General features: G+C 39.3%; 3 protein-coding genes across 8 annotated transcripts in view; 2 read left to right on the top strand and 1 right to left on the bottom strand.

The window, feature by feature from the left end:
• The window catches only part of LOC130161504 (NEDD4-like E3 ubiquitin-protein ligase WWP1), a 32,162-nt gene extending 22,140 nt beyond the window's left edge, over positions 1 to 10,022 (top strand). For all 3 annotated transcript variants that reach the window (XM_056364848.1, XM_056364845.1, XM_056364846.1), the window contains exons 14-25: positions 1,248 to 1,376; positions 1,605 to 1,677; positions 1,783 to 1,854; positions 2,458 to 2,546; positions 2,767 to 2,926; positions 3,158 to 3,291; positions 4,399 to 4,539; positions 4,650 to 4,770; positions 4,981 to 5,085; positions 5,275 to 5,371; positions 6,212 to 6,284; positions 6,663 to 10,022. In XM_056364848.1, coding sequence (XP_056220823.1) covers positions 1,248 to 1,376; positions 1,605 to 1,677; positions 1,783 to 1,854; positions 2,458 to 2,546; positions 2,767 to 2,926; positions 3,158 to 3,291; positions 4,399 to 4,539; positions 4,650 to 4,770; positions 4,981 to 5,085; positions 5,275 to 5,371; positions 6,212 to 6,284; positions 6,663 to 6,762 — 1,294 coding nt within the window. In that variant the 3' untranslated portion in view covers positions 6,763 to 10,022. The remainder of the gene's footprint in view (positions 1 to 1,247; positions 1,377 to 1,604; positions 1,678 to 1,782; positions 1,855 to 2,457; positions 2,547 to 2,766; positions 2,927 to 3,157; positions 3,292 to 4,398; positions 4,540 to 4,649; positions 4,771 to 4,980; positions 5,086 to 5,274; positions 5,372 to 6,211; positions 6,285 to 6,662) is intronic.
• Positions 9,953 to 16,091, bottom strand: rmdn1 (regulator of microtubule dynamics 1). The gene is made up of 10 exons (XM_056364853.1): positions 15,909 to 16,091; positions 15,460 to 15,565; positions 13,663 to 13,747; positions 13,381 to 13,540; positions 13,161 to 13,250; positions 13,020 to 13,075; positions 11,785 to 11,872; positions 11,645 to 11,675; positions 11,383 to 11,516; positions 9,953 to 11,259 (listed from the first exon to the last, which is right to left on the bottom strand). The coding sequence occupies exons 1-10, from the start codon at positions 16,032 to 16,034 to the stop codon at positions 11,218 to 11,220; spliced, it is 918 nt and encodes a 305-aa protein (XP_056220828.1). The 5' UTR covers positions 16,035 to 16,091; the 3' UTR covers positions 9,953 to 11,217.
• Positions 16,092 to 16,537: 446 nt separating this feature from the next.
• LOC130161505 (copine-3-like) lies at positions 16,538 to 26,320 on the top strand. Of its 4 annotated transcripts, none has more exons than XM_056364850.1 (16): positions 16,538 to 16,720; positions 17,244 to 17,416; positions 18,115 to 18,294; positions 18,393 to 18,467; positions 19,655 to 19,726; positions 19,843 to 19,920; positions 20,004 to 20,093; positions 20,797 to 20,895; positions 21,003 to 21,086; positions 21,303 to 21,362; positions 21,546 to 21,679; positions 22,106 to 22,160; positions 22,876 to 22,927; positions 23,230 to 23,363; positions 24,967 to 25,200; positions 25,821 to 26,320. In XM_056364850.1, exons 2-16 carry the CDS (start codon positions 17,258 to 17,260, stop codon positions 25,938 to 25,940), a joined length of 1,626 nt encoding a protein of 541 aa, XP_056220825.1. In that variant the 5' UTR covers positions 16,538 to 16,720; positions 17,244 to 17,257; the 3' UTR covers positions 25,941 to 26,320. The 4 variants fall into 4 exon arrangements, with proteins under 4 accessions (XP_056220825.1, XP_056220824.1, XP_056220826.1 ...); XM_056364849.1 differs by having other exon boundaries at positions 16,538 to 16,820; XM_056364851.1 differs by lacking the exon at positions 16,538 to 16,720 and adding an exon at positions 16,830 to 17,072.
• Positions 26,321 to 26,783: the final 463 nt, after the last annotated feature.

Here is a 26,783-nt window from a genome sequence, read left to right as displayed (position 1 = left end):
CTCTTACCAGTGACTTACTGGCCTCAAACTGTTTGGTTAAATTAGAATATTAAAAGTCAAGATGCTGCTGCTTAAACCAGTATCGACCACTTCTAGGATGTGTTCACTGATGCCACAACAGTAAGGCTTCTTCAAAAGATGCATGTACAGTTTGTTAGCTGAATTTTCAGTTTACTTTCTAGACCTCAATCACTGATTAATCCATTCAGTCCTTTAACTTTTAGGTAGCTATTATTAAGATGAATTGCTTAATAACGTTATTAAGTTGAATATATATATATATATATATGTGTGTTAGTGAGAAAAAGGAATTCAGTGAGTATATTGAATGTGTGTTAGAGCGTAGGTGATGGTTTCAGTGAAGCACATTCAGATAAAGAATATTTTTTTCACAATCCCTCTTGTGTTTTGATTTGTCAAAAGGTAAATCTGTCATGGGAAGCACGTCCAAATCAACATCAGCGTCAAATTCACTATGCAACAGTTTTACACTTGTTACATGACCTCAATCAGGAGCCATTGAATGCATTCTTGAGGCCAATGTTTACAGTAATTTTCTAGCATATTATACAGCAGTTCATGATCCTCAGGGACAGAGCAACCTATTATCATCAAAGCAATTTTAAGTAATTTGTCCACCCCCCATGAATACCAGAAAACCCATTATTCCACCATCATTCAGCCATACTAGCACAATTAATTTGTTTTTGAATTTGTTTCAGGCTGAACTACATATGAGGTCTGAATTGTAAGATTTGTTTCAATTTATCAATAATACATCATCCTATGGTAACATTTTATGACAAGGACAGGCTTTGTACAAGTTGGTCCATCGTAAAACTTCTCAAAATATGACGCCCTCATTTTTACTTACGCAGAATTTTCAGAAAAATCGTATATTTTCACACACTTCACCGAGGATAGTGCTGATATGTAAGATTTTGTTTGCTAAGGTTTTATGTCGTAGCAAAGATCAGAGCTGGCTGTGTTTGTTTTTTAAGTGTCCCCGGCTTGTCTGAGTTTAACAAGTGTAGCAAGTATAGTTTCACATAAACAAGTTCACGCCCCAGTAGGGGTGGTGAATTCTGTTTCTGGTGTTACTTCCAGTCTTCTCAGTGTTGTGTTGCAATGAAATGTTGTTTAAGTGTGGTGAATTTGGGTTTTGTCCTTGGGCATAATTTCCATGTTAAACACTTATCAGTCTATTTGTATGATTGGTGTGTGTCTGTGTGTGTATATGTGTGTAGGCTACAAAATGAGGATCCTCTGCCTGAAGGTTGGGAGATCCGGTACACAAGGGAAGGGGTTCGCTACTTTGTAGATCACAACACCCGGACCACCACTTTCAGCGACCCCCGCACTGGAAAGTCCTCCGTGTAAGAACACATTTTAAAATAATGTACTTGTTCATCTTCATGTGTTATGTTAAATGCTACATGAAGCCATGCTAGAAGCGAATGTTAACTTCATGGAAACATGACCATATTACACATGCCACATTTTCTTCATCATATGGTGAAGATGCAACTATTCACCCCTGTAGAAAAAGCTTCTTTTCCATTGCATCTGTCAGTTTATACTTATATTCTTTTTGTTCGTCTCAGCACCAAAGGCCCTCAGATTGCTTATGAGCGCAGCTTCCGATGGAAGCTTGCCCATTTTCGCTACTTGTGCCAGGTAGGTGATTTCTTTCTGCTCCTCCATCAATCAGTCTCTTGCCCTCTATCACAAATCTTAATCTTGTTTTTGCATGCGCTAATGTTTTGTCCCATCTGTCCTCAGTCCAATGCTCTCCCTAGCCATGTGAAGATCACTGTCTCCAGACAGACGTTGTTTGAAGACTCTTTCCAGCAAGTAAGATTCATGATTTATTATATTCAAAACTACTATATCAGTCCCTCCAGAATGTCGTGATGTTGCGATCGCAATAATTACTACAAATTCAACCAACCCCTTTTAATTCTGTGCAACCTTTTTGTCCAATCACCGCAACTTCCCGCAAATTTGACCAATCAGCATAGTTTCCCATGAGTTAAACCAATAATACCAGTCCCTGGTGGGGGGACTCAAAACCTAATCAAATAAAGATTATTTTGTTATAATTTTTTTAATTCTGAACCTCTTTGGTTGCTTAGAACAGGGCAGATTTATTCTCACTCAAGTTGCATTTGATTTTTAATGAATTACACAAAAACATATAGCAAAAATTTTTGCAATTTTTATTTGCTCCCGCAGTTTCATTGCAAAAAAACAAAACAATGTAAAAACATCGCATCATGCAATTTTTTTAGGAACGCTGCCATGAAATCAGGCATTTTAGCCCACAACAATCCCCAAAAAAAGCCTGCGATATCCCAGAGGGACTGCTATATATTATACCTTCATACCATCATTGTGCCTGTGTCACTTGCTGATGTTGTGTTGTAGCTGATCTTGTGTGTTTTCTTTGTTATGTAGATTATGGCTCTCAAGCCGTATGACTTGAGGAGGAGACTCTACGTCATCTTCAGAGGCGAAGAGGGTCTTGACTATGGTGGCTTAGCCCGGTAATACAGACAATAAAAATAGTTTGATGTTCATTTTTCTTGTGCAAACTAGCTTTTTGGAAAATGTAAACAGTAATTGATCATGTGTACCCCCTCCCCTCTCCATCTTTCCCCCCTTTCATTTCCTTCTCTCTTTCTATTCTAATCCCTACTCTCATCATACCCTCTCTTATCTTGTCGTCTTCCCCTGCCCCTGTTTGTCACACACCTCACTCTTCAGAGAGTGGTTCTTCTTGTTGTCCCATGAAGTGCTGAACCCCATGTACTGTCTGTTTGAGTACGCCGGCAAGAGCAACTACTGTCTGCAGATCAACCCAGCCTCAGCTATCAACCCGGACCACCTCTCCTACTTCTGCTTCATAGGCCGCTTCATTGCAATGGCAAGTTTAAATACTGCAAACACAATAAGTGGAACAGGCTGATTTTTACTACAAATATGTTCAATGTGTTCACCGAACACCAATCGATCAAACATGCCGAAACAAAAACAAGTTAAGGTTTATGTCATTACAAACACAATTACACTGCAAGATTGTTGATAATCTGTATGTGTCCATATCTTCAGGTTGACCAGCATAGTAAAATGCACATTTGCTTCTTTGTTTCTGCAGGCACTTTTCCACGGCAAGTTTATCGATACAGGCTTCTCTCTGCCTTTCTATAAACGCATGCTGAACAAGAAGCTCATCCTCAAAGATCTCGAGTCCATTGACCCAGAGTTCTACAACTCACTCATATGGATCAGGTATTTTGTCTACATAGCCTTCACTGATCTCATGTGTAATCAGTTGACAGCAGAGGCGCAGCTCGAAAATTAACATCTTTGAATACCGTGAGCACATCCTGACTTCACGTTACCATGAAGCTTTCAAGAGGAAAAAGCCAGTTTTATTGTTGATTTGATAGTTTTAAATGTCACAGCACTTCACTCTGAGTGGAGCTTTTGATTAAAGAGCCAATATGTGTATTCTTAATTAGATTATCCAGAGAGTTTCCCCTGGTCTTCTTTGCTCAGGTAATCTCTTAAGGTCCCTTGACCCCCACTTGGAGAACCATTGTCGTTGGGTGCTGTCACACCTAACCTGTTGATTCTCTTTAAAGAAACTCTTTTGTAAGCCTGCTTTTAATCTGATTCATTTAGGTAGATAAACAAAGCGCAGCCTAATGTTTACAAGCTTTGCTTCCTTCATATTACATCTGTGTGAGCCTTAAACAGACCAGAACCAAAAGGCAACAATGCTTTATCATTTTCTTTGGTCTGCACCACAAAACCCAACATGCTGCTGTGAACAAACCTCTAGACAAGACAAGTCACTTGTGTCTATATAACCCAAAATCTCAAATATGTCTTAGAGGATTGTACAAGCTGTACATCATAGAACACCCTCTGTCCTTTTGATCTGAATTGGAAAATCTCCACAATAAAACACATTTAACTGGAAAAAAAGGAGAATCCTCAGGAAGAGCATCAGAGAATAAATACCTCTTCCAGTATGGATAGACATGTGTCAGCAATAAAACAAAATTTTGGAGAAACAGAATGACAAGATTAAATACATAAAGTTCATAACATCTAATACCAAGTAAATATTTATGGTAATAAAGTTGTTATGGTAACCTCAACCTCAAAGAGAACAGACTACACATACATATGAGAGGCAGCTCAAGAATACTAGAGCTGCTGGGAGGAGATGACTGTTAATTGCAGATAAGACATGATGCAACAACAGAAACAAAGGCCAGCTGAGTCTCCAGCACAGACACGTTACTCACATTAATAATTCTTTTTGCACCAATTAGCTGTCCACTCTCTATTATTCTGTGACAGCAACATGATCTCATGTCTCCTCAGGGACAATAACATTGAAGAGTGTGGTCTGGAGATGTACTTCTCTGTAGACATGGAGATCTTGGGGAAAATCACCTCTCATGACCTCAAACCTGATGGCGCCAATGTCCTGGTTACTGAGGAGAACAAGGAGGAGTATATCAGGTTTAGTATAACCACAGTTTTATCATAACAGCAGTAATATCTGGCCCCTGAATATCATTTCATGTTGTTTTTGAAACTTACAATGCACATTTTTGCTGTGTGGCTTGCAGTCTAATGGCCGAATGGAGGTTCTCTCGTGGGGTAGAAGGTCAGACCAAAGCTTTCCTGGATGGTTTCAACGAGGTGGTTCCACTTCAGTGGCTCCAGTACTTTGACGAAAAGGAGCTGGAGGTGAGCAGTCATCCAATACACAAATAACTATCCCACTCCACAGAGGTTTAACTAATTAACTAATACAGTTAATTATTCATTACTTAAATGAAATAACAAGGGTTTGTGTAGAGAAGCAAATTTCTGTCTTTTAACTGTTGTGTGTGAATTCCAGCATTGACATATGTTTCTGGTTTTGTGTGTGTGTCTGTGTGTCTGTGTGTCTGTCAGGTGATGCTGTGTGGCATGCAGGAGGTGGACCTGCAGGACTGGCAGAGGAACACAGTGTACCGACACTACACCAGGAACAGCAAACAGATCATCTGGTTCTGGCAGGTAAAGTCACAACAACACACATTTTGTTTCTTTTTCTCCTTACCACCTTATACTTATGAAGGAGAGGAACAGAATATTTCACTAGCATGTAAGTTTATCTGGCTCGTAGTGTGTCTGATATTGACAGGTTGCTTGTCAGCAGTGTGTGGTCACTGATCAGTGCGTGTGCTGTCTCTTGCTCCCCTGCAGCTGGTGAAAGAAGTGGACAATGAAGTGCGACTGCGGCTCATGCAGTTTGTCACTGGAACCTGCAGGCTTCCTCTGGGTGGCTTTGCTGAACTCATGGGTCAGTGACAGACGCACACAAAGAGTAACACATTCACCCCATAATCACTCGGACACCAAGTTTATGTGATACATACTATAGACATATACAGCGCAGAACACAAGTCTTTGAACACTTCCACTTTGTTTGTTCTTTAGACTCTGAGCTGCAGCACAGTCAATCTGATATAAAATAATGGAGGCTGCATGTGAGAAGGTTTACATCAATACAAAAAGGACTGTGTGGGAGATGCAGCTCTTTAAGGGCTTCAGAAGTCACTGGACTGATCCACATGGAGTCAAACAAAACTTATTTAAATAATATATTTAATATTTAGTGTAAACTCCTTGGAAGTCAGTGATTCTCTGTATTTTCCCTGGTGCTGCTTTCCCAGAGCTTCACTGCAGCCTTCTTCAGCTCTTGTTGTGGGTCTCTTTAGTCAGGTCTTCAGCAGATGGAATCCAGCTCAGACTGAGATCAGGTGACTGACTCAGCCAGTCGAGGAGGTTTACCAGGGGTTTGTATCTGATGGTCATGAAGTCTTCTCTTGATTGGTTACAAGGAAACATGTCCGCCTACTCTCCTGACTTGCAGATGAACATTAAAACAACACCCAGGAAACTTTTAGTCACCAATTATTCAATTACTTTTGAATTCAGGCACCATGTGTTAAAAGGCCTATATCTTCCACACAATTGAGTTGAGAATCTGCACTTTCGTATAGTATCCACTATTTTAGTTCTAATTGAATGTGCCTAAGATCAGAATCGGAAGAACAAAAAAAAAAGCGAAACTGTTAAAAAAAACTGAATGACAGTATTTGGACAGTCTTCTCACTCCTCATTTGCTTTTGCACTGCAGGAAGTAACGGACCCCAGAAGTTCTGCATTGAGAAGGTGGGGAAGGACACGTGGCTTCCTCGGAGCCACACCTGGTGAGTCGAGCGCTCTACCGCTGATTCATGGGATTCATTCCTCTCTCACACAGAATGTTGTCCTGATGTTGTTTCAGTATATTACTATTCACAGGGACACAAATTAGTAGTTGAATATAATTCAAATCATTTATAATAAATGGACTTAATTGGATGACGCAGGATAAAAACATGAGTGATGTTTCACACTGAATTCTCGATCAGTTTTGCCAATGTGTTCCCGTCTCTGTCATGGGTACAGTGAGATCTCTAGAAAAGTGCATCACAGCAACCACAGTTCATGTAGGAAACTGTTAATATCCCAGGAATAATATGTAATCAAATGTTTTATAATCCATCTTTATACTGACATTTGGTTCTCCCGCTTGGTGTTTACAGTTTTAACCGTCTGGACTTGCCCCCTTACAAAAGTTTTGAACAGCTGAAAGAGAAGCTGCTCTTCGCCATCGAGGAAACAGAAGGATTTGGCCAAGAATAGAGGGAGGAGTCCTCTTGTCTTCTCCCCTTCCCCCATCGCTGTTTATTCAGTCAAACAAACAAACTAAAAAAAAATTGCACAAGATAACCACCAATGTATATAAGCTATTTTCTCATCTTAAACCAAATCTTAATTTGCAGCATCATTTTTGCTGCAGTCCTGTTCCCTAGCCCTTATATATTATATGATACCCCATCATGAAATATGCAAGCATTTCAGCATTTTTGCTCCTCTGTTTAAAAACAGAAATCATGGATATTTTTTTTATTTCCTCCCCACTGCTGACTGGCTTTTTAAAATAGACTGAAAGTGTTTTTGAGAGGATTTTATAGTAGAAGCGTAATCTACTTTTAAAGCTCTAGTTCTATAGAGCTTTTAAAAGGCAGGAGCAGTACTGCGGTCTGGTGCCTGAATTTCTTTTTTTCCTGTTGGACCCATAGTAATTGTTGCAATTTTTTGTGTGCTTGCATGGCTGCCTCGGAAGATGAGAAGACTGTCTTCCACCACCGCTCACACACGGACATTTTAGCATGGATCGCTCAGTCTCTAAATTAGCTTCTTTTTTTTTTTTTTTTTTTTTTTTAAACCATCATCATCTAAAAGGCAAAGTGTTCAGGATGAGCAGATCTGAAGCTGGTGAAGCGGAGAATAACCATCTCGTACAGTTTTGCCCTCAATGAGATTGTGGACACCAGCCCAGAGAAAGAAGCATCATCGGATCGTCCTGTTTGGATGAAGACTCTGCTGTGAAGTTCCTGGACTAAAGCTTCTATATCAGAAATCAAAAGGAACACGAGGATGAAAAGGAAAATATTCTAAATTGAAGTAGAAGAGTTGTGTGTGTGCGTGCGTGCGTGCGTGCGTGCGTGTTGACAGTGGAGCCTGTGGTTAGTAGTTCAGATATTCAGATCAGAGACCATGGGCATGTTCCAGGCCACCTAGACTGCAGCCTGCTGCTTCAGATGGGAAGTGAGAAACAAACAAGAATGACAGAGTTACAGCTTTCATTTAAACATTGAGCTGTTTGGAAAATTGTCACAACAAAAAACACAAGATAGAACAGATTCAGTGGCTCAATTGTTCATGTGCGCTTTGCTGATTCTCTTTTGCCTCTTCGAGCTTTGATCTCGGACTGCAAAGTGTCTCCAGTCTGTGAATCCTCTGTGGTTCACAGTGCACCAGAAGTGGTTATGCTTATTTTGACAACATGCAAACCCCCTTTACTTCAACACCTCAGCTCAAGGTATCACACTAGATAAATACCCTCACAGATTTTAACCATGAATATCAAAGACAACATATGACAAGTGAAAGAATTTCATTCATGGTCATCTACTGTTGTAATAAAGTTCAAAGACCTCTCATTCATAAATTCAGATGAATGTACTCCTTTCAGTTCATCTATACATGTACTGAAAGGAGCTGTTGTCAGCTTCTCATATAATACCAACCATGAACTAATCACAACTGAATACAGTGCTGCAGAAATGTTATTATCATGGCAGTAAAAGTTGTTGAATGTCCCATAGACTGGTAGTTTAATTTGGTAAATGATCATAAAGTAGATTAGAGGCGCTCGAATAAAAAATTGCTTCTCTTGAATTACTGGAAAGTAGTGTATACAAATATATACAAACACTGCATGAAGGCAGTACAGAGTCAAGGAAAAATGAAGATTCAACATAAGAAATTTGGGGTTTCTTAAAGTATTAACTGCACCTGTAAATTATTGTTAGAAAATAATTTATGTCTCATATAGTGTGTATCTGCTATTTGGCTGCTCAGTCAACAGTGTGAACACAGCTTAGCTACACAAGATGAAACAACAAAATTCAAGCCTCTGCGAGAGCTGAGCCCTCTCCTACAGTTCAATGAATTCAGATCACTGAATTGTGCTGATATGACAAAGCCTTACTTTGATGAAGATCTGTGTGTATAAATCAGTGAAGTTGAGGCTGTTTGCAGGAAAACAATTAGACTAATTCACATACAAATAACAATTATAAAGCTCTATTAAAGAGACACTAATGTGCCACACCAGCTAGTTGAAACCTCTCACAGGGAAACTCCTGCAGCCTGTGGTCTGTTTGGAGACTGACACAGCAACAAGCCTGATGATGCACTGCATTGCTGTATGTTGTGTGGTTTTTGTTTTTGCACCTGCTTGTGCCCTTGTCTCTTGCTGATTTTCTTTCCTCAAATGCTTCAGGGTGTGTTTTCAAAATGTCACGTCTAACTCCATCGTTACTAAATGACAACTCTGGTGCTTATTCTTTCAGTCAGTGGTCTCAGCTTAAAAAGAAAAAGAAAAAAAAAGCTTTGGCAGTGGCAGGCCGTTCTCCTCGTTCTCTCCAGCATTGTTTCCTCAGACCACTGCAAACAGCAAGATGCTTTAAAAATTTTTTTCAGGAGGAGCTCGTGATTAGTCAAGTTATCAGTTATGTATATAACATGTATTCAGCTGTGTTTGTGGAAGAGCTGCGAGGAGGGACGACCGTATAAAGACGAACATTTACTGTAGCAAAAGGATCCGAGACTTTTAAGAGAAGTCAAAACTGCATAACTGTGCTTCCTTTTGAACAGAAACCTGTAATCAAAGAAAATCAACTGTATGTGAATATTCATTGTATAAAAATAATGAAAGTAAATAAAGTACTTAAATATTATAATTAATTACACAGAGCCGCCACTCCATTGATGGAAATCTGTGATGCCTTTGTTCTTATCAGAAATAGATGGGACGTTTCAGGTTGCCTTCACCGTAGCCAGTAACTAACCTAAACAGGACTTGGGCAGGTGTATTCCCTCACAGTGAAGCTGATTGATGACACTGTATATCCGTACAGTACGTGATTGTGCAGAAGGTGACCTCTAACTGTGCCGACTCCGGTTTAGGCCGCCTGAAACGCATCCAAACTGTAACATATCGCGTGTAGATATACACTGTAAACACCAACTACACTGTACAGAATGCCCCTTTACTGGAGACGATGTGTATAGAAGATTCATTTTTAATCTGCTTTCACCCATTTTAAATGAAGAGAGATGGATTTATGAGATACAAATAAATAAGTGAATAAACCCCCTCCATGACCACGCTTGCTTTCTTTTTGTTGTGCGAAGCCGCCTGCTCAGGATTTACAAAACCGGTGGAAATTTTTATTCTGTTATGAAAGAAAATGACATGCTCTGGGTTTATCATTTTTGTTTTAATGCCTTTGGAAAGAATCATATTTAATAAATGCATCTGACCATCTTTACAGCTGCTTTGAAGTCATTTTAATCTAATCAGTTTGTGTGTGTGACTGTGATGCCAGCAAGAGAATCTCTGAATCAGATTCCACTAAAATCACCTTATTTCCTGGAGAATGTTGGAAACCTATCCCACAAAACCACTTATTGAGCGATACACTGTCATTTAGTGACATAACTGCAGTCAGTGGCAACAGAAACCATTGCTCAGCGGAAGATTCATTTGTGACCAGGAGCTTTCATTTGGTTTACAGGTAGACTTAACTCTCCAGTCTCTTTTCACTGGTCAGGAATGGATTAATCAAACAAACAAATATGACATTATTTTTATCTGGAAAAACTAGAATTACCGCCTCGCGGCTATACGCCTCCGCCACTCAGATTAGTTTCAGGTTACATCCCCCTTATCTAGAATCATATAAAATATATAACCATTTGTGTGCAATTTTGTCATAATTGCCAAGTGATGTCTTGAGTAATGGCTCAAAAGTTTTTTCTTTTCTGTGCCAAATTTGAAGGGATTCCCTTGAGGAGTTCTCGAGATATTGCATTCACAAGGCCAAAATCATGTTTTGTGAGGTCACCATGACCTTTGACAAACCAAAATCTAATCAATTTATCCTTGAGTCCAAGTGAATGTTTGTGCCACATTTGAAGCGACTCCCTCACAGAGTTTGAGCTATTGTATTCACAAGGCCAAAATCATGTTTTGTGAGGTCATCGTGACCGTGACCTTGGGCCACCAAAATCTAATTAGTTCATCCTTGAGTCCTAGTGAATGTTTGTGCCAAATTTAAAGTTCTGTCCAGGTGTGATTGAGATATCGTGTCCATGAGAATGGGATGGACGGACAACCGGAAAACCTCGGGCTCTGGCTGCGGAGGCATAAAAACTACAGTTTAGTGCAATTTTTCCCCTTAACACACAAAACGTGCTGTTAGCTTGAACAGATACAGTAATCGATTATGTACAGGCATCCTGTACTTGTAGTTATATCGGTTTTAAATTAACAACAAGCTGGATGTTTAGACATAGCCTTATTACCTCAAAAGGCAAGAGTGTCTTCTGTGTGCAAGGTCACTTACAGTTCTACTGTATCATTAATTAATTACAAAATCATACAAAGAAAACGTTTTGTTAGCAATTATTAACAGTCTAAAAGTCCTGAAAGGCTTCATGTTCCACTCAGTGGTAAACACAGCTTCATCCGAGCTTCTTTAGGAGGTCAACGGCTTCTTTATGGACCTGCAGAGGAAACACATATCCAGTAAACCAACTGAGTATGTGCACATCAGCATGTATGACTCATGCATCAAAATTCCCAAAGGGTAATTAAACATCAACCTCGTGTAAACACAGTGAAATCACCTCTTTGTCTTCCAGTGTGTGAGCAGGGTACTCTTTAGCTTTGGTTAACCAGAACAGAGCTTTCTGCTTGTCTTTCATACCCATGTAGGTCTTCCCGAGCATCAGCAGGTTTTTACTGTAGAAGTCAGGATCAACTGAGAATAAATAAAATATGGAGACATTTATGAACAGTGGAGAAAACATTTCCAAGCCAAGACTTCTAGCTGCAGCCAACATTTTTCAGCAACTGCCTCAGCGAGTTGATTAGGATCCAGCATTTTACCCTCTTCAGCCTTCAGGAAGAATGCCAGGGCCTGAAAGGGACAGACAAACATGATTTCATCCACATTTGTAAAAGGTGTCAAAGCCGTTTTAACACTGCAGTAAGAGGCAAAACAAAGTAAGAGACAGAAGTGTCCTCACCTCCTCGTATGTGGACACAGGTGGTGACGCAAAGATTACAGCCGCCACCTTGCGTTGATACCACGGCAGCTCAGCAAAAGCAAAGCACCTGAGAAAGACATGGATTTCCCTGAATGAAAGCCTTAAAGCTGTTTACAAGCAGTATTTATCACTGTTTGTGTCCTTGGGCTATAACAAACATGTTGAATGCATTTTCTTCCTCATGAAACGCCAAGTATTTTGAAGGCAAAATTGTTTACATCCATGGTTGTTTACAGCAATCTTATTTGTGGACCCCCCAAACACTGCAGCATATGTTGGCACGTTACCTGACGGGAGGTAACGGAGAACCACTCACAGAAAAATGGCTCCACAACACTACTAGAGGTCTTGACTCCAAAAAGAACCTTTAAGTGACTTATAGCTCTAATAATAATTGGCCCATTAGTAAGATCTTGGATAAAAGATCTGATATTGCAACTGTTTCAATTAGCATTTGAATTAGTTACACCTGCCAAGTCAAAATGTTGCTGTGAAAAAGGTCCGTTGGAAGGACCTTCATGTCCCTCTCAGGATGAATGGTCTCCACTCTTAATATGGTTTTTCTGACATTTTTCTCTTGATTTAATAAAGACAAGTAACAGGCCAAACTCACACTGGAGACACTGTTATTACATGGTCAGAGTCTTCAAACCATAAACTACACGAACATCCAGTCTGCTGCAGTTTGGATGATGATGATGATGATGATGATGATTGCAGGTCACAGTGGATCGAGGAAGACAGACGTGCAGAGTGGCACAGGAATGGTTTTCTGTTCTTCAGCTCAGAAAACACAACACTTTCTCATGTAGCACTACAATTTGTATTAGTGAACTACTGTCCGATACACAGTAAACAACAGAGTGAAGTCACCTCATACCTCAAACCCTGTGGGTTTTGCTTTAAAAACAGCAACAGTATTATTTCCCCTTCGAACGAACATGTGGTTAAGATTTGATTATTTTTGTTTTTACACACTTTTCCATCTGGTTTACATCCAATTCTGTTAGCTTTCATTGGGCCTATAATAGTGACAAACACATCTTGTTCATCACCGCCCCCCTGCACCAACAATCAGTCCACTGCCAGCATCAGCTCCCTTTACCTCCGCAAAGTCTTAGAAGCAACACTGAGCTGTCAAATCTAAAACAGACATGTTTATATCCATGTCTGACTTCCGCACATCTGACTGATGTGCGGAATAAAGCTCTCACCAGTAACCCAGGATGTGTAAGGAAGTGGCATCTTTGGGATTCAGCTCGACGGCTCTCTAGGAAAAAGAAAAATGTTTCACTTCAAAATATAGATAAATGTGACACAGTGATAATAACACATCGACACAAATGACCTCTCACCTCTAGATGTTCCCTGATGATGTATGAATTTCCTATTTTCACCTTGACTCCCTCGTAATCCCCGACGTCGCTGAGACACACAGCGTACCACTACATCAGGAAAAGGAACAAAGCTGAAGGTTTTGTGTCATAAAAGGCTGATTAATATCCTTCAAGTGGATTCATTTCATTTATTGTTTAAGAAAATAAGGGGACACACACACACACACACACTTTTAACCTTGTGTGCTGCAAAACACTTGTCATCTTTCTCCAGTGCCCTCTTGGCGTATTCAAAGGCCTCGAACATCAGCTGCTTCTTCCGCTCGGCCTCCATGTTGGGCAGGAGGGACAGGTCCCGAGATGCCCGGGCCAACCTCCACAGGAACTCTGCATCGTCACTGGATGGATACAAGTGCATACAGGTTTATTTAGATGTACTTAGATGTGTGTATGTGTTAAATGTTTTACTTTGGTGCCCCCTGGTGGCAGATACAAATGCACTCTACCATCTACCACTCACCTGTCCTTGTACTGCAGCAGCAGTTGGTAGAGTTTCTCGGTCTCTGCACAGCTGTACAGGTAGTCAGCCTGCTCCAAAACCTCCTCTGCACAGGCACAAAACAGAACAGCAAATTTAGTCAGAAACCTTTTTTTTTTTTTTTTTTTTTTTTTTTTTTTTTTTTTTTTTTTTTTTTTAAAAAAACAGCTGGTAACGTGAATTTCTATATACAGAGTTCACATTTTCAAAAACTCTCCACACAGTCAGAACAACAGCAGTCAGAGTGGACTCGGCTGTGAATCACTGCCCATTTCTCTCAGGTAAAATGTATTCAGTCATCACATCCGCCAAAACCCCGTGAAATGTTTTCTCACTCAGACTCTGCCACTACTAAACCTCTGTGTTTTGTTGTCTTCTGGTACCAGCTTCTTAAATATGAAAATTTGTTAGTTTCTGTTTTCTATGATAACTCAAAACATTTTTGACTGATGTTTTAAAAAAAAAAAAAAAAAACAACACAACACACACCTGAACGTGTTCACTTGGCCTTCAGGGAATACAAATTAATTTTCACTATTTTCTGACATTTTATTCACTGAACAAATAATCAAATAATTATGGAAAAATAAGTATCAAACTATTATTACAAGTATTGATAATTAAAAGAATTGTTAGTTGCAGCCTCACAGTCCTGTGATGGAATAATATCACCTAACCTAAAAAAAACAAACAAACAAAAAAAACCAAAAAAAAAAAAAAAAAAAAAAAGGAACTGATCTTATAAAACAAAAACTTTACAACAAATGAGCAACAACTAAAAATTAAAGCAATTAAGGTCTTAAAACTATTAAAACACTTCAAGACCGGGGCTACAAGATGGACCCGTCAGACTATATTCTACTTTCAAGTGGTGCAAATTACTAATTTTCCATTGATCAACAATGAGGACAGAAAGAGTAAACCTTGGCAGTTGCATGTTTCCCAGTAACCCATCTTTGTATTTTTCACATTTACATTCTGTTGTAAGAACTTACATCTAAGTTCAAAAGATGAAAGACATGTACCAGGTGATGAAAGGGGGCAGGTGAGACTGAATCCAGAACAGTTTGAAAGATGTGATGTTTCTCTCACAGTTACATACTGGTTTTACAGCCAATCCCAAGATGGAGTCACTTTTCCTTCCACCTTACTCTCCACTCCTCAGCCCCACAGAGAAACTCTCCTCCTCATGGATGGGTGACAGTTTATGATCAGGGTGGATCAGGCTGCAGAAAGATTCTGTCTCTTGATTGAAATACTTAAGTTTCATTAGGTGTACTTGGCTTTACTCATAATAAAAAGGCAAAATAACATTTTTAAAAATTAATTAAATAAAGCTTATTGAAGCAGAGTGCAACATTTGTGACTGATACTATTAAGTAGCATAGTCGAGAATGTAGATAGATATATACTTTATTTATCCCCAGTCCAGCATCTCATTAATAGTAATAATAATTAAATTAATAATAAATAAATTAATAAATAATGAACAATACATGTAATACAATAAAATTAGTCCAGTTCATGAGCCACTTCCTTTGGCAATAGATAGCAATAGTGGTGATAAATATTATAATATTGCCTGTTAATGTGTTTTAGGTCGGTGTGTTGTGAGTGACAGTTTTCTTGAGATGTGGATCCCGTGTTTTGGTCGCATTAGTGCCACAGTATTTTGGATGCGAGAGAATCTGTAAAGAGAACTGTGTGGAGAGTCATGAAAACGAGTGCCAACATCTGTATTTGAACAGCACCTCCCATGTTGTACAATTTGCCAACTACCTTGTCCTATAGCATGGAGCACGGCTAAACTCTGCATCCGGTTATAAGCTTCATATCCCAGGCAGGAGAGGGCAGGGAGCCCCAGGAGTAAAGCAGCTCTTCCACTCTGCACAGGAAAAAGGAGGTGACGGGTGTTAAAGTGGTTCATGGTCTGCTGGCTGTTATTTACAATGATCAGTCTGAGGTGACCCCAGGTAACCTGGACAGGGTGGAAGCCCGGGGTCACCGCACTGTTCAGAGTTTGATCAACTTCAAGTAAAACGCAGTTAAATCATAGACAGCCGTCCTGGTCGTCACACTAACCCTGTTCTGTTTTAGTCACAGGGTTAAAGCTGCTGCCCTTTCACCTACATAAGCTCAGAAGCAGCGGTTTAGCAAAGCCCTAAACTTCCCTGTCAATCAGGTAAACAGTCTCATGCAGGACAACAATATCACCGTCTGATATTTACGGCCAGAGCAGCGGCGCTCCTCCTCGAAGTAGTGGTCCAGTAACACCGGTTAGTGCCCCTGACTCCGGCGCCTCTAGCAGTGGACGGGGTCCTGCTCACAAACCTGGTACACGCTCTCCAAGCCATTGAGTCCGAGGTCTAAACACTCAAACATCAGGAACAGCCACGGAATCACTAATTTATAGCAAATACAACCAGGGAGCATTCAAGAGCACAAACAGAAAACTGTAAAACAAACAGAATACTGCAAAAAGACAAGACAAGACAAGAACACACATACTTTATATTTCATTGCCTTAAAATTGTGACTCATGTAGTTACATTTAACACTATCTTTTTCATCTTGATTACTTTTATCCCCCCTTTTTTATTTTTCTATATTGTTGTATCAGTAGTCGTTTAACACAACCCCTCACACACACCATCACATGCACATTGCGTGTGTGACAAATAAATATTTTTTAAAAAAAGTAATATACATGTTTTTAACTAGACTGTAAGGAGGTCCACAGAGGTGTATTAAAAACAAACAGACAAACAGGAGCAGTTTAAACTGGAGCTAACACCGGAAGGTCTTCTAGCGGCTAATATAAATGTTTCATTCTTGAATGCACCCCGGCGAAGTCTGTTCCCTGCAAATGCAGTCGACGGCTTACAACAAACTCTCGTGAGAGTTCCGTCGTAACGTTCGTCGGAATATTGTGCAGTAAATAGTTAAAGTGTTCTCGTACAAATGCAGCAGACACACGTGAACAAGTGGTAACATTTTATCAGGGGCCTCAGAGAAAACCACGCCTGACGCTCCCGGAAGGGTAAGTGGTGAGCTGGTGAGTCGCTGCTCCGCCCTGGCTCCCCAGCTGTTCTTGTCAGATAAAGGTTTCACATAAACGACCGCAGGCGACAGCTAAGCAGGTGAGCCAGTCTCAGTGAGCTTTCAGCTAATATAAAGAGACAACATGTTTCTGAGGAGACTTGTCTTGCTGGTGGTGTTAGTTTGGTGCACCAGGTGCCACACCCACCAAACTACCCGCATGTCCAAGTAACGCGAATTGTGTCTTAGTCAATACTTTGTGTGTTTAATTCTGTTATTATCATCATCGCACCATTTATATAGTCGTCGATTGTACTTCAGTACAAACTGATACACGCTGCGGCCTGTTAAAGGTGTGTGTAAAACATGTAATATATAATTATGTGAAATACATTTCTTAAATGTTGTACGATAGAAATTTTAAAGCAGCAGAAACATTTGATACAGTACTTGAATAGCCTACATGTTCCTGGTCTGAATCGCCCCCGGACAATATATGTGAATCATCTGTGTGATCATCTTAGTGTAACAAGCTGCCATGGCCTTAAGTGGAGCCTCAGCGCCAGCAGCCACTCAATGGGCCACCAAGGTGGAGCTCACCATCTCCTGTGAGAATCTCATGGACATGGACGTCTTCTCCAAGTCCGACCCCCTGTGTGCCTTGTACATCAACACTTCAGGCTCCCATTGGTATGAGGTCTGTATTAGGTCATGGCACAAGAATTCCAGCTGGATAGGGTTAGGTTAAGGGAAATTTAATTTACAAAGCTGAGCGGCCGATCCTCTGTTTATTGCACCTCTTACTGTTATGAATATGTGTAAGGCATTTAAGGTAAAACATTAATGTTGTCTGATGAGTTTTTATTCTCTCAGGGATTATCTTGACCAGATTTGACAAGACAAGTGTATTTTCCATCTGTACTGATGTGGTCTAGTCTTGAAAAAGAGGTGAAATTTCCCTTTTTTGCATTTTCACAGATAGAATTAATTGTTGAATTGTTTTAAAGAGTCTTTATCTTCTTTGGGATTATCTAGATCAGATTTGACATGTGTAAGTGTAGTGGTTTTTCATCTGGACCTCATGCAATGTGTTTTAGATGTGAAAAAAGCAGTAAAATGTTCCTTTTGTGCATTTTCACAAATAGAATGAAATTTTCACAAATCAGACAGAATGTTTTAAAGAGTCTTTAGCCTCACCCACCAAATCATCTATCTAGATCAGATTTGACATGTGTAAGTGTAGTGGTTTTTCATCTGGACCCAATGCAATGTGGTCTAGATGCAGAAAAAAAACTGTTAAATGTACCTTTTTTGCATTTTTACAAACAAAGGTTTTCACTATTTATTTATTTTTTATCTTACACTAGATGTACTTTTTTTTTCTCTGTGATTCAGTTTGGGCGCACAGAGATGATCCTGAACTGTCTGAATCCAAAGTTCTCCAAGAAGTTTACCATCGACTACTATTTCGAGATGGTGCAGAGGCTGAAGTTTTGCGTGTATGATATTGACAATAACACCTATGACCTGGAAGATGATGATTTTCTGGGGGAGCTTGAATGTACCTTGGGCCAGGTGAGCTTCACCTTGTACAGTTTTAAGAGAAAACTTTGGGTTGTCCGTTCACCTTTTCATTGTGTTCTGTGATGTCGCTGATGATGTTTTGTGTCCAGATTGTTTCCAGCAGGCAGATAACTCGACCTTTGATGCTGAAAAACCAGAGGCCTGCAGGTCGTGGGACCATCACAGTGAGTGGACTCTCTTTTGTGAAAGATGTATATAAGTGATAAGCTATGCTCCAGCTTTGACTGAGGCACTCTCTTTGTGGACATAGACACACTGGACGGAATGGACTCCAGTGTGCTCAGGCAGTCACAACATAAGTGTGTCAGGTAGATGGCACCTATAATAACAGACCAAGTGTCTCACACTTGTTTTTAATGCACATGTATGTGCTGTATACGGTTACACTTTTCAAGGATTACTGGAGGTTTGGCACTGCACTGCTAGTTACCGCATGTTTGTTCACCCTCTGGCCCCCAGAGTTTAGTTCATTTTTGACAGTTTTCTGTACTTTTTTTGTCTTGAACACCTTTTGAATTGTCCTCACCACACATGCATGGTGTAGTTTTTTTAAGCACAAACTCAGCTTTAAGTCTGACTTCACGTGTTGTCAGTGTAACAAAACTGCCAGGAGCCTAAAATACAAGAGAAATTGACACAGACCCCAATAAAGATTTTCAAATCTTCAGGGAGCATCACTCAAAATATTATTATAGAACAGTGCAAGGTTGTAAAAAAATATTCACTTCTTCTACACACCAATACAGCGGAAATTGTTAGAAATAAAACCACAATACATTATGTTCAGAAAGTATTCAGACCCTTTCAGTTTTTGCAAACTTTTACAAAAATTAACAAAACATTTTATCCCAACTTGTTTTTGTGCCTTGTTCATCCAAAGTCCGTGTAAGCATGTAAACCACCGAAAATATAAACATTTTAACTTTAGAAAAATGTATTAGGAATATATAAAATTATCTTCAGACATAAATGAGGCATGGAATGAAAGCTTCACATCAGCACTTTCAACTGGTTTCCTCAGCTAGTCTCTGCATGGCATACAAATAAAGTTATGTCATTATAAATAATACATTCTCACTGTATTCACTGACGAGTGGGCTGACTCCAGAGGGTTAAAGGAAGAATTAGACATACTCTATAACTATATATCCGCTGCTGGTTATGGTGATTGATTGCTTCTCTCTCATTAGTATAAGTTGACATGAACGTGCTTTTGGCTGTTTACTCATCTCACTTTACACAATTTCTGGGTTTTGAAAACGCCCAAAAAAGTTATCTGTCATATGGCCCAAATTACAAGACTGAACAAGAGTTTTGATTCCTTGTTTTATTTTTTTGTTTTTTATGATAGATCTGTGCTGAAGAAATAACAGACACCAGAGTGGCAGAGTTTGAGGTGTCAGGGCGCAAGCTGGACAAAAAGGTATTGAAGGTCAATTTAGATCTGGCATTAGGGTTTTTCATTATTTGTACTGCCTTTATATAAATTTTATAGACCTTTTAAGTGCTGTAAATTATTAATCGCATACGGTTGTTCAGTTTTTGTGGTGGTCCGACCCTTTCCTGGAGTTCTTCAAGCTAACAGAAACTGGATGGCAGCTGGCTCACAGGACAGAGGTACAGATATTTACCAACAACTCATTCACCTGCTTGCACTGAATTATTGTAGACTTGTGGTTCATAATAACATGTTTATCTAGGTTGTTTACAACAACCTTAACCCGATTTGGAGACCCTTCCGCATCTCATTGCGATCTCTCTGTGGAGGAGATGTGGAAAAGCCTATAAAGGTAAATGTGTTTTTTTTTTTTGTTTGTTTGTTTTTTTACCATTTTAATTTTTTCTTCTAATCTGAGTTAATTTGCTCTGTGAAATGCAGCCTAAGCTATTTTCTTTTCTTTCTACCCCTGAATAATGCTTTGAGTTGTGTAAAACAGCAAATTTCTTATCTCTTATTTTTTTGATTAGTTTTTGTTGGCTTGATTGACCATATGAGCCTAACCTACTACTACTACTAATTCATCTTGTAATTGCATTTTTTCCTCCCCATTTTAAAATTCTCCCAAACTTAACACAGTGGAGAGCTTGCGACCCGGCTGGATAAGCAGTGTGTGTGTGCATGCACGATAATGACGTCACCATGTGAAGGTGTGCGGTTTTTGCTTTGTTCTTTTTACTTAGTTTTGTTACTGCATTTAAAATTGATGTGAAATGTTACTTTATTCATGCATGTGAGATGTGACCTTTGTAATTTATTGTAGGCTTTATGTTTTAATTATATTTATATCACATCCATTAACAGAGAAACTTGTAGTATAAGGGGATTTTCCTCAGTAGTTTAAAAAAGACATTTTGCTATTATCACTTAAGAGTTTTTACACCCTGACAGAACTAACCTTCCTTATCATTTACTTATTGCTGTTTTTTTAATGAAAATGGAAATATATATTTTCTGTGTCACACGTCACAGGAGGTCTTTCTGTTTGTCCTCAGGTTGACTGTTACGACCATCATGTGAACGGCTCCCATGTTCTTATTGGGAGCTTGAGAACCACTCTAGCAGAGTTGCAAACGGGAACACACATTTGCCCGGTGAGCCTTTTATATGTGTATGTGTTTGATTCCAACTCTACCAATAAAATGGCTGTCATTTATTTATAGTTAAAGTGGCATAGATATGACTCTGTTCTCGCTTGCAGGCTGAATTTGAGTGCGTTAACCCCAAAAAGTTGAGGAAAACAAACTATAAAAACTCTGGGGTCATTTGCGTCAAGCGCTGCCAGGTAATGAGTTAGAAACTATGAATTGGAGTGTTTACTCCTCATTGATATCTGTGTCGGCCAGTAGATTTTCTGCCTGTGAATAGATGTGCGTTGGCACATTTTTTGATTAATTTTTAGAGCATGCATTTTAAAGACAATTCTTCATACATATGTAACCGCCCTCGCTGGTGTTTACTGCATCGCAACACAAAATGAACATAATGTTTACTCTTTCAGGTGGTGAAGGAGTATACCTTCCTGGATTATATTATGGGGGGCTGTCAGATCAACTTCACCGTGAGTCTGGAAATGTTGGACACAAGATATTATTACTTTAATACCTTTTGTTTACTTTATGTTCAAATTTTAGAAATCAGGATGTTATAATGAACATACTGACTGTCTGTAGTATCTCATTTGCATTTAATTGCTGAGAAGTGTCCTATATATTGAACTATATCCTCTCTGGATCTGGCCCAGATTGCCATTGACTTCACAGGCTCTAACGGGGATCCTAGCTCTCCCCATTCCCTCCACTACATCAACCCCGAGGGCTACAATGAATACCTGACAGCCATCTGGGCAGTTGGTAAAGTCATCCAGGACTATGACAGGTGAATCCAAACTGCTGCTTCCAACACTAACCACCACCTAACTGCACCACTGTGCCTCCACCCTTAGAAAGAAAATTGAAAAAGAAAAAAGTGAACATTGAATTGGACAAAAAACCTGCCAAATATTATCCAAAAGTTTTTAATCACTGGACAAATCTTGTGGGTTTTTCATAGTAATGGGGACACTGGTTTGAACAGCACTGCTAGAGCATTCATTATTTTGCTAATTGTTAGTTTATTAAAAACTAATCTTTATAATTTGTGTAATGTATAATTTCTTACTTGACAATCTGTGTATCAAGATAGTTGGATACAACTCTTGCAAAGACCACATTCTACAGGATTTAGATTCAAAGCTTCTTTGATCTACTGACTATTGTGTTCATGGTGTACCCTTACCTTTATTTTGTCTGCCTTTCTGTATAGTAACAAGATGTTTCCTGTCTTTGGTTTTGGAGCCCAGGTCCCTCCCTCCTGGCAGGTATGAAAAATCTTGAGAAATCCTAACTGTAGACATCAGATATTAATGACTTGATAAGGTCATAGCACTCTGTGCTCTCAAGGTTCTGCAAGATGTTAAAGTAAGTCAAAGACATTTGATTTTATTGTGATTGTTTAAATTATTCTGATATATGATAATGATAATATGTTTTATAATTTACCTGGATCGTAGTGTACTTTCAAAACAGCTTATTTATTTATGCTCTTGTGATTTGAGCCATGAAATAATTTTATACAGTTGGTAAGACTTTGGGCTTCAGACAAGATCAACAGACAATGGGCCTCATTCACCAATATCTTCTTTCTTTCTTAGTTAAGTTAAAAGTTATTTTTATAAATATTATAAATGACAAAAATATTATTGTAATGTAAATAATATAATAGGCCTATAATTTAACTGTAGAATCGAAGAAAACCACTTATTTTGTTCAAACATGTCAGCACTCAAATGTGCATAAGAGTGCTCTTGAGTGCGCATAGATTCTGTTCTTACCTAAGAACAAATCCCAACTAAGAAAACATTGGTGAATGTCAGAATCTTCATAAAAAGTGCGTAAGTGGGTTTTAAGAAGGAATTTCTTCTTAAGAAAGGTTGGTGAATGAGGCCCAGTGTTTTTATGACTTTCTGACATTCAGAGGTTTGTGTAAAATGTCATGGACTGTATCCTAAAGCTTTTATATACTCATGCTTACAGGTTTCCCATGAGTTTCCTATCAATTTCAATCCAGCAAATCCATTCTGTGCAGGTAGGTTTAAGATTGTCCCAAGACTGTGTTTGTTTGTTAAAAGTTGTTCAGTAATGCTCCATTTTGCTGCTCTGTGTGTGTGTGTGTGTGTGTGTGTGTGTGTGTGTGTGTGTGTGTCTGTGTGTGTGTGGGTGTGTGTGTGTGTGTGTGTGTCTGTGTGTCTGTGTGTGTGTGTGTGTGTGTGTGTGTGTGTGTGTGTGTGTGTGTGTTGTGTGTGTGTGTGTGTGTGTGTGTGTTGTGTGTGTGTGTGTGTGTGTGTGTGTGTGTGTGTGTGTGTGTGTGTGTGTGTCTGTGTTTTGCAGGCATAGAAGGTGTGGTGGAGGCATACCAGAAGTGTCTACCCAAGCTGAAGCTCTGGGGTCCCACCAACTTTTCTCCGATTATCAAACACGTCGCCTGCTTCGCCAGACAAGCTCTCCAGCAGAATAGGGCCTCAGTAAGTAGCCAAAGAGCAAGTGTTGAAATACTCAGTGGTTGGAAACCTATGGACACCCAAGAATCAAATATTTGTAAGGATCAGTTAAGACAGCAGTACTTTCTTGTGAAAAGACTGAAGAATTTAGAATTGAGGTATTATAGGTTTTTATTTTTTGAGTGTTTTTCAAGATGTTTGCATATTTATTGTGTTGTATCTAATTAATAATAAGTAAATAAACTTCTTGCTTACAAAAATCTCCCATTATGAATAATTTGTCAGAGAACATCAGTCAACTTTATTTCTAGAGCACATTTAAACACAGGTTGAGCTGACCAAAGTGCTGTACAAAGGACAATTAAACTATTAACAAGTAAGGGAAAGGAAAGCAGGTTAATATACTGTATAAGAGACCTATAAATATACCATCAAAAACAAGGAGCATGTAGGAGGGATGCGCTTTGAGAGCTGAGAGATCTAGGAGCTGAGTGCCAGTGGATAAGATCTGTGACATAAGGTGAGGCCTGGTCATTAAAGGAGCCTTAAAGGTAATCAACAGGGTCTTAAATTGAATTCTGAATTGAACAGGAAGCCAGTGAAGGGAGGCTTAGACTCGGGTGATGTGCTCACATTTTTCAGTACCAGTCAGAAAAGGGTTCTTAACTGATAGTAACTACTTTTAACAACAGAGGTGATATGTTTTTCAAGACAGAGCTTGAAATCAAGGATTATACCCAGGTTTCTTGCATGAGGCTTCACATAAAGGATGAGGTGGTCTAGCTTATTTGTGAGGAGGCTTCTGGATTTAGAGGGACCAAATATACTGTATGTACTTTGGTTTTATGGCTGTTTAACTGAAGGAAGTTGTTTGTAATCCAGGCCTTAATGTCCTTGAAACATACCAGGAAAGGTTGAAGGGAGTCCATAAATTTTAGTGAGAAATACACCTGCGTGTCGTCAGCATAGAAATGACAGGAGATGTTATGTTTTCTGATGATGTTTCCAAGGGGAAGCATGTATAGGCTGAATAGGACTGGCCCAAGGTTGGAACCCTGGGGAACCCCATAGGTGACAGGGGCGGAGGAGGAGGAGAACTAGTCTGTAGCCAGACTGTATCAAAGGCTGCACTAAGATCTAATAGAATGAGGATGGCATTTTTTCTGGCGTCAACAGTGAGCAGTAGGTCATTAGTCATCCTTAACAGAGCTTTGGAGGGCGTCGAACCCTTATTGGAATTGATCTAAGATGTTGTTGGTATTCAGAAATGGTCCCAGTTGAGATAGTCGTTACAATTTTAGAGATGGGCCAATAGTTATTTAGACATTTAACATCGAGATTGCGATTTTTGAGATAATGAGTTGAACACTAGGGCCAATTGTGTCAAAGGCATACTTTTTGCACAAGGTAGAAGTATTGAGTTTCATGTGCATCAGTGATAAAAGAATGTTGTTGCTTAGGGAGTAGGCCAATTAATAATCTATAAACTATATCCTAATGGTTCAGTCACTAATGCTGACTACAAAATAAGAGCCAAGTGGGATTAAAACGATTATTGATTATGAGGAAATGATTGTATCTTTGTGTTCTTTTACATCTGATCTGTTTTCTCTGTTTCCATCTGCAGCAATACTTTGTGCTGCTCATCATCACAGATGGAGTGATCACAGACATGGACCAGACCCGCACTGCGATTGTAGAGGCCTCTCGTCTGCCCATGTCTATCATCATAGTGGGTGTTGGCGGGGCAGACTTCAGTGCAATGGAGTTCCTTGACAGTGACGACAAATTGTTGCGTTCGCCCATGGGTGACGTCGCCGCGAGAGACATCGTCCAGTTTGTGCCCTTCAGAGATTTCCAAGTAAGCAGCAGAGATATGGTGGAGCAAGTGTTTCATAAGAATTAAGTAATGGATTTAAGTAACTCAGTGGTAACTTGGCTGAATGTGGGGCATTTCCTGAAGCACTGAAGCCTATCAGCAAAGTGGTTTGGGAAAAGATTAATTTCTTGATGCCTCATATTAACAAACATGTAGCTACTGGCCAGAATGTAACATAGGCAAATACTAACAAATTAAATATCAGTATAAGAGAAACCAATATTGATTTTTTTTTTTTATTTTTTTTTTTACTCTAAGCATTATCACTTAATTATATCATACTGAAGCCATGTTCTTGTGATCTATCCTGAAAAATTATATCACACTCAAACCATCAAAATAACATAATGTAATGTCTCTTTTATATACAGTGCAGTACTTCACGTACAGTGTTCTAGATCCTCTCAGCTCCTGAATGTGTGTTTTTTACTGTCATCTGATTGGAGCTATTGTACTCTATGGTTGATAGTTGTTCCAACAAATCATCTGAGCTTGACTGAGCCATGTACAGTATTTGTATTTGCAAGAGGGACAAGATGTCTTCATTATTAGTTTGGGTGACGGACCTTGAGACTAACGCTTTCTTTTTCTTGTCATTGCAGGGAAACAGCATAGCCCTCGCCCAGAGCGTCCTGGCAGAGCTGCCTGATCAAGTGGCCTCCTTCTTCAATTCTTACAAGCTGAAACCCCCTAATATATTCAATGTATCTGAGCCTTCCTAGAAAGGTGGGATAATAAACCCAAATACCTCATATTTACTACTTGCCTGTGTCACCTGCATCCTCTTTCTGTTTTTACTGTATGGAATGGTGCAAATCAATACCAAATGTGTCCTTTATAGCTTCTGCTGTAAATGTGGGGTAAAAAGAATAATAACAACAAAAAGAAATCATAATTAACCCCAAATCTGTGACTGGATTTAATATTGTTTAATATGTATTTTAAAGTTCATAAAAGAAAAAACACAGTGCCTTGTAGTGCATGAAACCAAGCAGTCATCAAGCAATCACATAAATGCAATCACATTGAACTCTGTGTGCTAAAAATGTATCACTTAACATGTTGATGTGACTTTGTTGATTAAATGTCATTATTTCTTGTACATTTCTATGTTTGAATGTTTTCTCAGTCTTCTCTGTGTTACTTTTTTGCTGTCGTTATTTTTGCACAATCTCTCACTGCTTAACCCATAGTTTTGTTTCTTAATCTCCAAATCATCTGAGAGAGCACTGTGCTCATACAGTGTGTGGTATAGCTTATGCTGTGTATCCAGGCAGTGTGCTGGGAAAGGCTGTGTAAGCACCAGCACCATCAAACTGAAGTGACGCTGTTCCTCTTGCAGACCTTGTTGACACAAGCCCTGGTTGCTCCGGTGCATGAAAGCAAAGTTTAATTATGCCTCCGTGCCAGAGACAGCCAGTCTGTCCCATTCTCATGGAAAGGATATCTCAGTAACGACCTGAGGGAATTTGGTCATATTTGGTACAATTGTTCACTTGGACTCAATGATTTGGTGGTCAAAGGTCAAGGTCACGTTGACCTCTCAACACAAGGTTCTGGCCTTG

Source organism: Seriola aureovittata, chromosome 20 (assembly GCF_021018895.1).
Source record: "Seriola aureovittata isolate HTS-2021-v1 ecotype China chromosome 20, ASM2101889v1, whole genome shotgun sequence".
NCBI classification, from domain to species: Eukaryota; Metazoa; Chordata; class Actinopteri; order Carangiformes; family Carangidae; genus Seriola; species Seriola aureovittata.
This window is presented reverse-complemented; position numbering and strand designations above follow the sequence as displayed.